Genomic DNA, 10,764 nt, shown 5'->3' on the forward strand with positions numbered 1-10,764 from the left:
GGGAATGGAGGAGTGACCGAACCTTGGTACTTCTAACAGAGAAAGAGCCCAGGGAAGAGGATTATCCTTGGTTCTCTGCCCCAAACTGGAGTTTGCACTTACTCACTTAGTAATACCAGGGCTCCCAGAGAGGGTCCTAACACAGACCATATTGAGTTGTCTTAGCTGGGCCCCCTTCTAAAGGAAACTGTGGGAACTGTCTTGTTCAAGGTTAGTGGGTGGTTGGGGAGAGGCACACCAATAGGTGTGGAGGGTTGGTTAGGGCCGAGAGAGAATCCCAATGTATGCAAAGGCTGGAGTTCAAATGAGTTCCCAAGTTCTCTAGCAGGAGGTGAGGTGGGCCCTTGGGAGAAGCAGATGAAGCCTGTGCCCCTCGGTGCTTTGCCTTCTCCAAGCCAGTTCAGGAAACTGGAAGGATGGAAATGCGAAGCACAACCAAAAACTAAGGTCTTTTCCTAATAAGAGGTGATACATGGCATGGTTTTACATTTTATTTTGTTTTTAAAGGAAAAAAAAAATAGCATGTATCACAGTTGTGCACACAAGCTCTGGATTCAAGATTTTCTGTGTTTATAATCCTAACTTCCACTTACTAGCTATGTGACCTTGAACAAATTTTGTTGAGCTTCTCTGAGCCTGTTTCTTCATCCCTAAAACAGGGATAATGGTATTATTCAACTCACAGTTTTGAGGATTAAATAAAATAATGCATGCAAAACCCTACTAGATTTTAGCAGTTAAGTGTTCAGTAAATGTGAGCTTTTGTTAATATAGTATTACAGTGATGCATACACAGAAGACAAAAGATTATTAAACACTGAGCTTCAACCCAGTCTCCCTCTCCATTATTCTCCCCTGGGCTACTCATTGATGAGTTAACAGCACATTGCTTGTAGCTTCCAGTACAGTTTCTCTCTTCACTTTGCTGGAACTTTGGCCTGAAGATGATCCACAAGACGCATAAAATTCTGTGCTCTTCTCAATGTGATAAGGATGTTTTAATGGGCATTTGTTTCAGGAAGGCCCATGTTGCCTCTCTTTCAGCCATCTTTCTTCAGAGGATTAAGGCTTTGGACAGGTGGGACATGGTAATGACAAGCCCCAAATTCTATTCTGAATGCATGTTTGGCATGTGTGCATACAAGCATAAACATACATACTCTAAGAGGGGACGGGGAAGAGGTAACTACGGGGAGGAAGTGGAAAGAGAACTGTTACATTGTGGGGAATTGCAGTCAATGTCATGAGACAAAATGTGTATGAACTGCTGTATGGAAAGTGAATTTGCTCAGTAAACTTTCACCCAAATTACAATAAAAAAATTGAAAAAAAATCAATTGAAAAAAAAACTTTGCTGGTTATCAGGTGTGGGAGGGAAAGGGAGGGAATACTGCAAAAAAACAATAAATATAAATGAAAAACAAAACAAAAAACACCATACACATACTCTCACTTGATAAGGAAGAGGGGATCCAGAATTTTTAATTTGTGAAATCAGTAACAGATAGAAGGGGGTGTGGGGAGCTGATTACCTGGGAGCTCCTTGTTCATCTGTAGCATCAGGAACTTCTGCTGCTTTTCCTTCTCCCTTCTAGAAGACTTTCAAGGACCCTGAGGGAGGAAGTGAATCAACTGTGGTCTCAGAGGAAAAGTTCTCCACCCCTTCCGGTGGTAGAAGGAATAGGAGAGATAACAAGGATGAAGAGGAAGGCAAATGGAAATAGAGAAAATGAAGGTAAATACCCTGTATGTTAAAAGAAAAAACGAAAGTAATGAGCAGATTGCTGAGCTTCTCTGAGCCTGTTCCCTCATCTCTAAAACTGGGATAATGATATTGCTGATAAGAAGCAGGAGGGGCAATGAAAGAGAGAAAAAAGCAAGAAGCGTATGAATAAGGTAAGAGAAAAGGAAAAACAAGAAACCAGGAGAGGAATGACATCAATGAGAGTCAAAAGGCATGAATGAATGGGTATAAAAATCCAGCTTTTCCACTTCATTTGCTCAGGGTATAGAGCAAACCACCAACTTGCTGGTACCATTTAATCTTCACATTGCTTTGATTCTTGATTTGAAATGTTTCCAATTTCTTATATCCATCATCTTTATCTTCAAGAGAGGCCCCAATATTGTTTTCTTTCATTTTGGGGGCTCTGAAGCATCATTTTCTCAAAAAGTAGCTCCTCAAAGTTGTCCCAGAGCATTCAGGACTTGAAGTCTGTATGTTGTTGTTGTTGTTACAGGTAAGTTTGTATAGGTAAGGGCAAAACAAGGGGCAGAAGATGAGGTGTGATTTGGAAGAGGCCTTCTAATACCCGGCTGGCTGGTTATGGCTCCGTTCTGGGCTCTGGAACATCTGTGCCAAGAACTGGAGGACCCATTCTCAGGCCCAATCAGACACTCAGAGCTGTGTGTTCGGAACTGTAGCACTAGGTTGGAAGACTCTGGCTTCTAATTTAAACTCTACCACTCACAGATCATAAAATGTCAAAGCCAGAAGGAAATCCCAATCTAATTTCCCATGGAAGAAACTCGGGTCCAGAAAGGTGAATTAACTTGACCAAAATTCTATCACTAGATAGTGACTTCCTTTCCTTCTGTGGCAGAAAAAATCAGACTAGAGATTCTCTTGATTCACTTTTCTGTTGACAAATGCAACCCGTAAAGTGCTTAGAGATCATTAGAAGGCACCCCAGAAAGGTAAGGCTGGCATTGTTCTGGAAGCCCCTGAGTGTACCAACCTCTTAGGCACCTCATTATTTGGCTACAAAGACAGGCCCAGAGTTACTTCTACCTCCATTTTAATCCCCAGGATTGCCTGGACTCTGGAGGAAAGCAGCTCTGACTTGTTACCTGCCACCAATCTCCAGTCAGTCCATGGAGACTGCAGCCAGGGACCAGGGAGCAATGGTCTAATTCCTGGGATTAAGCAAGGCAATTATGGCTGAGTTAAAGCTAGGACGGGAAGGGCTAGGGCACCTGAGGTGGCAATGGTGGGCAAGAAGAGAGGATGAATGAGTAACCAAAATAACTTCAACTGGGTTGAGCTACTACTTTACATATAATACCTCCTCAATCCTGACTAGTTACCTTAACTTTCTACTGCAAAGGCATGACAACTCTCACTTTCTCCGCAGTGCCCACTCACAAAACAGAATGGCACCATCATTCTTCCCTTTTTTCTATTTCCTCCGACAACCTTTTTGGTCTCCTTTCTCTTATGCTTTGGGATCCTTCCCTTCACATCCACCCAACGTTTTCCATCACAGTCTCTCCCAAGATCCCGCCACTCCCACTCCCCTTTGATTTCTCCCACCCACCTCTCCCTCCCGCACTAGACTAATTTTGGTCTAATCCCAACCAATCATGGTTCCTCCCATTTTGCCTCGCGAAGTTTTCAGGTCTCCCTGTCCCCGGGTGCCTTTGGTTTTCTCCGCCGTGGGCCGCAAGCGCCTCCCCTCAGATAAAGTGAATCCAGCCCTGGGGCTCTGGGGCTCCCGCACTGCCTGGATGCTCTGGCCCACGTAAAGCATAGTCACGGCCGCCGTTGTTATCCCAGAACTCATGACCCGTCACACGGTAGCGCAAGGCGAAAAGCAAGGCGCCCCCAACAGGTGGAGCCGGCAGGCGGAAAGCGAAGCGGTCGGCGCGAGGCGGAGGCGGGGCCGGGCCGGCGTAGGCTGCGAGCGCCTCGCGTTGGCTACGCCAGCCGTCGGCGCTCCAGCGGACGCTTACGCGCTTCTCGTAGGCCAGGTCCAGCACGCGCGCGCTCCCGGCCACGCCCAGCGGGCCCGCCTCCACGCGTTCCAGGCAGATGCGCTGCGCCTGCAAGCGAGCGGCGAAGCCTGGATCGCGGGCCGGCTCCAGGGCTGCGCGCGCCTCCTAGGGGAAAGAAGAGGGAGAAGGAAGTCCCGGGCGAGAGGTAGGGGGTGGAGTCAGATCGGGCAGTGGACCAATCAGAGGCCCACTTCGGCGTTCCAGCCGTCAAAGTGGGGCCCCGCTGGTACAGAGGCTTTGAGACACTCGAAAATGGGGACCCCAAAAGGGACAAGCAAGCCCAAGGTTGAGGATGGAGATGTCCCTTGACAAATGCACTCCCACACTTCCGCCTCGGCCGGGTTGGGGAGGTTTCGGGAATAGGGCCTATCCCTGCCGCTTACCTGGAGGCTGCGGGCGCGGGGCTGGCACGGCGCGAAGTGGCGGAGAGCGTCCCTTTGCAGCTGGACCTGCACGTGGCGAGGTACCCGGGGCAGCTCTCCGGGGCGAAAGCGGCGCACGGCGGCCAGCTCCAGACCTAAGGCGTCGGCGAAGCGCACTCTCTTGCGGGTGTTGGGGCTGCGGCTGCGAGGCGCCCGGACAGCCCCTCCTCCGGCAGGTGCAGAGCGGGCCCGGCGGCCCCGACTCGGAGCGTGAGCGCGGGACCGGGCCCCTTGCCGCGTCCCGCCCTCGCCTAGCTCCTCCTCCAGCTCTTCCTCGAGGCTGGGCCTCTGGCTGCGGTAGTAGGCGCGCTCGGTCAGCGCGGCGATGAAGCTCAGGTTGCGCGGGATGTCGCTGCGGGGGGGCTGTTCGCGGGACATGGCATCCCCTTGTCCCTCCAGGGCCCCGCAGCGCCGTAGCGCTGCCCTCCCTTTCTCTCCGGTCCACCCCGCGTTCGCACAGGAGTGGCGGGGCCGGATCAGCAGCCCTCTGCCTTGGCGTGCTCTCCTTGCTATCACCTCCAGCAGCCTTCACCTCCCCTTACTCTGCCTCGCTTCGGTGGCCACCTTTCCCTCCCTCTGGCCCACTGTCGGCTCCCAGAGTCTTGGACTGTCACCTCCGGCCTCCTGCGAGCTGTCCGCTCTGAGCGTGCGCTCAACGGCGCTCATCCTCCGGTTCCGCGGCTGTTGCGTCCGGGGCCCCCGCCCACAGCCCTTTGACAAGTGGCTCCCCATCTGTCTTCACCGCGGCCGGGGCTGCTGCACCAGGGGGCGGGGTCTCCACCCTTTCGGTTCTGAGTGAAGCATCTAGCCTTAACGTCCTCAACCTCTCTGGCATGGGAAGGGTTAACTCGGGAGGAAAGTAACTTTTCCCTTTCTTGCTGGGAGAGGTTCAAAAAGTTCAGCGTGTGAGTTTATCTTCAGGTCTCAAGGTGTTTTCTCAATCCTAGGCTCCAGGTTCAGGAGGAGTGTGGCGGTGGGAGCAGAAAGGGATGGTCAGGAAATGTAGGGATTGTCTTTCAAATAGAAGCTGAGATGTGGTGCTCAAAGGGGTGGGTGCCCAATACGCTGCCCATTGGAAGGAGTCCTGGCCTGAGTTGCGGTTGTTGTTGTTGTTGTTGTTATTTGCCGTCGAGTCGGCCCCGACTCATAGCGACCCCTCCTTGGGTTTCCGAGGCAGTATCACTACGGAAGTAGGATTGCCCAACCTTCCTTCCGAGGAGTGGCTGGTGGGTTTGAACCGCCAGCCTTCTGGTTGCGGAGACACCTAAAATCTAGCCTCATCTCTAGTGCTATTTAGCTGCGTGACTTTGAACAAGGCACACTTCTCTGGATCTCAGGTTTTTTTCCAGTAGACAAGTTAGAATTATGATTTCTAAACTGACTATAAGTCCTTTGATGACAGGGGTTATGTCTGATTCATGGTCAATTTCAGAACAAACTAGCCCCTCAAATCATTGAATAAATGAACACGCTGCAGCTCTCCTGGGGCAGGGAAATGTGAGGTTCTCTAGTTCCAGTGGGAGCTGCTTAGACCAAGGAGAGCACAGAACTGGCTTTTTTCTCTTTAATTTTTTTTTTTTACATACATGAAAAAAATTGAAGCCCCCCCCCCCACTTTCTTACTGGTCTCATAGAACATTTACAGTGTGCTAGGTGCTGCTGTAGGATAGTGGCTAAAGCACTTGACTGCTAACCAGAAGGCTGGCAGTTCAAACCCACCAGCCGCTCTTCGGAAGAAAGGATGGGCAATCCTACTATCCATAGTGATACCGCCTCGGAAACCCAAGGAGGGGTCGCTATGAGTCGGGTCTGACTCCACGGCACATAACAACAACAACAGGTGCTGCTGTAAGACTTTTACCAATATAACTCAAATATCCACAACCACCTTGGAGTGGAGGATGTTATTATGGGAGCTCTGGTAGCATAGTGGCTAAAGCACTTGACTGCTAACCAGAAGGCTGGCTGTTCATACCCACCAGCCACTCCTCGGAAGGAAGGTTGGGCAATCCTATTTCCGTAGTGATACTGCCTTGGAAACCCAAGGAGGGGTCGCTATGAGCCGGGGCCGACTCGACGGCAAATAACAACAACAACAACATATTACCGATGAGAAAATCAAGGCAGAAAGGGGATAGGACTCTTGCCTAGGATCACATAACTAATAACGAGTGCTGGATGTAGTGCCTAAGGCATTTGATTGCTAACCAGAAGGCTGGCAGTTCAAACCCACCAGCCACTCCTCTGAAGGAAGATTGGGCAATCTACTTCCATGTGATACTGCCTTGGAAACCCAAGGAGGGGTAGCTATGAGTTGGATCTGACTCAATGGCAGTGAGTTTTGGTATATTACAGTCAAAAGGAGCCCTGGTGGTGCAAGAGTTAAGTACTCTTGCTGCTAACCAAAAGGTTGGTGGTCTGAACCCACCCAGCTGCTACACGGGAGAAAAACCTGGCAACCTACTCTAAAGATTACAGCCAAGAAAACCATATGGGGCAGTTCTGTCACATGCAGTCACTATGAGTGGAATCAACTCAATAGCACCTAACAACCCACAACATGTTAGTCAAATAGTTGTCCTGGGAAAATATGTCATTAAAGGAAGAGATGGGGTTCAAGTCCACCCTGTTTGGCCTTCGGTTTTCTAGTAAAGACTGTTGTATTGTCTATAAGTTGATCTTAGATGATCCTTGGGCATATAGGTCTGGACCAAGGTATAAGTTGTGTGGGTCCAGCAGCTCTGTTAGGAGCTCTGGTAGCATAGTGCCTAAGGCACTTGACTGCTAACCAGTAGGCTGGCAGTTCAAACCAACCAGCCACTCCTCGGAAGGAAGATTGGGCAATCTACTTCCATAGTGATACCACCTCGGAAACCCAAGGAGGGGTCGCTGAGTTGGGTCTGACTCGATGGCACATAACAACAACACAACAAGAAGCAGCTCTGTTGCTCTGGCTGCTCAGTCTGAAATTGAACCTTTATTTCAAATAAGCCTTTTTTTTTTCTTTCAAACTTTTTATTGTGATTTGGTGAAAGCTTACAGAGCAAATTGGTTCAACAATTCATACAGATTTTATTTCATGACATTGATTGCAATCCTCAGAGTGTAGCACTCTTCCCACTTCCTCCCTGTGTTTACTATTTCCCTTTGGCCTTCTTTCCTATCCCTTCCTGCCTTCTAAATTTATCCCTGGGCAAATGCTGCCTTTGGATCTCATTTGGTTGATTATTCTCAGAAGCACATACCTCCCTGGTATTATTGTTCACCTTATAAGCCTGTCTACTGTATGGCTGAAAATTGAGTCATGGGGGTGAGTTCAGTTCCAGGCTTAAAGGGTGTCTAAGGGCCATAATCTCAGGGTTCCACCAGTCTTCATCAGACCAGTAAGCCTAGTCATTTTTATGATTTTGAATTTTGTTTCACATTTTTCTCCTACTCTATCCAGGATTTCCTAGTATGACCCCTTTCAGTGGTTACCATAAGTAGACAGGCATCATGATGGGTACCATTAAGTTCTGGTTTTCAGACTTATGGAGGCTGGGGTTCACATGGTCCATTAGTCCTTTGGACTGTTTCCATGCATTTTTTATTTTCTTCACTTTTCTTTGCACCAAATGGGAAGAGACCAATAGGTATACCTTATTTCAACTACACCTTTATTTCTTAAATAGCTACTGCAGTTATCTTCCAAAGTCTGGCAGGAACTGTTCAATAACCAGCCAGAGGCATTGACTGATTTGTTCAGTCAACATACCGAGGGCCTGTTAGGCTATTAGGACACAAAAAATAAAATGAGTTGCTGTCAAATTGATTCCAATTCATGGCAACCCCATGTATGTGAGAGTAGAACTGTGTTCTATAGGGCTGTGTTCTATAGTGGCTGATTTTTTGGAAGATCACCAGGACTTTCTTCCGAGGTGCCTCTGGGTGAACTTGAGCCTCCAACTTTTCAGTTAGTAGCCAAGCACATTAACTGTATCACCATGGACTCTGTGAGGACACAAAGCTGAAAAAATCCAGTTCCTGCTCTCAAAGAACTTATAAATAAATGGACAAACAGAAATATATTTGGATCCAGAGACTAAAAAAGGATTTTTTTTCAAGTGAATGTCCTAGTCAAAACTAGAATTCCAAACAAAGATCTAGACTAGGCTATTATCTGAAGAAAGGGGCACCTTTATTGATGGCAGCTGGAATGATCAGCCCAAGAACAAAGAAGAAATGAGGAGGGCTAAAGCAGTGAATTGGCTGTGTGCACTCAAAAGAGACAGAAAACTGAGTGTGGACTTGAAAATGATGTGAATACAGACTGTGAGAACAACACTGATTACCTGAAGAGGAGACTTTGAAGCAGTATAACATAACTTAATACCATATGCTTTCACATCAGTCCCAGCTTTTCCACTTACAGTATGTGGCTTTGGGCATATTACTTAGTGTGATAGTTGGAGCTGTGTGTCAACTTGGCTGGTCCCCAGTTCTGTGTGGTTGTTCCCATGATGGGATCGATGACTGTGCTCTGAGTGGCCAATCTGTTGAAGGGGAGTTTCCCTAGGAGTGTGGCCTGCTTCCAGTATATCCAGGGACATCCTGGGAAGAGAGACATTCTTCTGTGGATCGGGATTCTGTTGTGCTGCCTACAACTGTCTGTGAGTGAGCAGTTCACCGTTCCGCCTGGAGATCTTGGATTCATCATTTGTTGGAGTCAACAGCCAGTGTACTGCCTGCCAGCCTTGAGCTCCTCGGCCCCTGCAGTTGCGGGAACCAGAAAAAGCCTCCAGCTTGACGTTTGATCCAGAAACTTTGGACTTGCTGGCTTCTATACGTGTGTGAGCCATTTTCCTAAGATAAATTTCTCTCTCTCTCTCTCTCTCTCTCTCTCTCTCTCTCTCTCTCTCTCTCTATATATATATATATATATATATATGTAAGCTTTGCTGTTTTTTGTTTCTCTAGAGAACCCAGTCTAACACATTTGGTACTGGGAGTGATTCTAGAGAGACAAAATCATAAGGATGGACTTCCTAGATTGGTTCTCCAGTTTGATTAATCTTAAAGACACTAGCGACTCTGCGCCTGCTAGTAAAGAGGGCCCTACTAATCTGTGGCATGAGGTGGCAAAATTAATATGTGAAAATAGCACCACCAATAGATCAAGTACTTGTGAGAAATGACGCTCTGGGTGATCAGATATTTGATACTTTTCTGCAATTTTGTCAGAATAAGGAGTGTAAGGAAGCTGGTTGGTTGGTCCTACTTACACTAGACAAAGTGGTGGAAGAGTGAGATGAGCTCAGAGCTGCTGAGTCTTGGCTTAAGCACCGCATAAAAGACCTCAGTGCTTCCAGCTGTGCTCTGAAAGAAAGCCTTATATCTTCTAGTAACAGAGCTGATACTGCTAAAAACCAAACCCAGAGTCTTATTGTAAGGGTGGCTGAATTACAATGCCAATTAAATTGCCAATCCAGAACGGTGTCTGACATTAAAGTGAGGGCACTGATTGGAAAAAAATGGGATCCTGAAACCTGGAATGGGGACATATGGACAGATAATCAGGAAGATCAGGATATGGAGCCTGTAAATTCTGTTGAATTCCTCCCATCTGAATGGATTACTGTAAAACCATTATCCCTACACCCTCAGTTTGGTGGGACTAACTAAACTGGTCCTGCTGGGTCACTGTCTGAGGCAGAGGCCATGAAAGACATTCCTGAATGCTCTCAAGAACTGCCTCAAGCACCTATTGTTGCTAATAGACCAATAACTAAAGTTAAGTCCAAGTGAGCCCCAAAAGGTGAAATAGAAAGTGTGACTGAGGAGGTGGTACACTATACCTGAAAAGACGTACTTGATTTTGCTAACATGTACAGACAGATCTGGAGAATATGTATGGGAATGGCTACTGAGGGTGTGGGATAATGGTGCAAGGAATGTAAGATTGGATCAGTCTGAGTTTATTGATTTAGGCCCACTAAGTATGGATTCTTCATTCAGTGTCTCAGCTCGAGAGGTTAGGAAGGATCTAATAGTTTATTAGGTTGGCTTACTGAGGCATGGATTATGTGGTGGCCTACCTTAAGTCAAGTTGAAGTACCAGACTTGAGTCAGTTTACAAACCCACAACCCCTTGAATGAAGGGGAGGCCAGGTCCCTTTGAGGAAGAACCCCACTACATTGTCAAAAATCTATAACATCAGTCTTTCTCCTAGCCTTCCCCAAAGGGATCTGAGGCCTTTTATAAGAATGACTATTCATTGGGGAAAAGGAAATAATCAGACTTTTTGGGATTACTGGACACTGGCTCTGAATTGACACTAATTCCAGGAGACCCAAAGAGTCATTGTGGCCTACCAGTCACAGTGGGGGCATATGGAGGTCAAGTTATTGATGGATTCTTAGCTAAGGTGTGTCTCACAGTGGGTCCAGTGCATCCCCAAACCCATCCTGTAGTGATTTTCCCAGTGCCAGAATGCATAATTGGAATAGATATACTCAGCAATTGGCAGAATTCCCACATTGGCTCCCTGACATGTGGAGTAAAGGCTATTATGGTAGGAAAAGCCAAGTG

At 47.5% G+C, this 10,764-nt stretch overlaps 1 protein-coding gene across 1 annotated transcript; it reads right to left on the reverse strand.

Annotated features, from left to right (window-relative positions):
- Positions 1-3,456: 3,456 nt before the first annotated feature.
- Positions 3,457-4,574, reverse strand: PPP1R3E (protein phosphatase 1 regulatory subunit 3E). Its single transcript, XM_007951191.2, has 2 exons — positions 4,158-4,574; positions 3,457-3,879 (listed from the first exon to the last, which is right to left on the reverse strand). Exons 1-2 carry the CDS (start codon positions 4,572-4,574, stop codon positions 3,457-3,459), a joined length of 840 nt encoding a protein of 279 aa, XP_007949382.1.
- Between the last annotated feature and the right edge of the window lie 6,190 nt (positions 4,575-10,764).

The sequence above is a fragment of the Orycteropus afer genome, unplaced genomic scaffold (genome assembly GCF_000298275.1).
Source record: "Orycteropus afer afer isolate SDZICR_OR568_19922 unplaced genomic scaffold, OryAfe1.0 scaffold00292, whole genome shotgun sequence".
In the NCBI taxonomy this organism is placed as follows: domain Eukaryota; kingdom Metazoa; phylum Chordata; class Mammalia; order Tubulidentata; family Orycteropodidae; genus Orycteropus; species Orycteropus afer.

Bases quoted from the DNA above. Each gene is read 5' to 3' on its own strand.
- PPP1R3E (XM_007951191.2), bottom strand. From the start codon at position 4,574: ATGTCCCGCGAACAGCCCCCCCGCAGCGACATCCCGCGCAACCTGAGC. The intron at 3,880-4,157 runs GTAAGCGGCAGG...TCTTTCCCCTAG, and splicing joins CCCGCGCCCGCAGCCTCCAG to GAGGCGCGCGCAGCCCTGGA.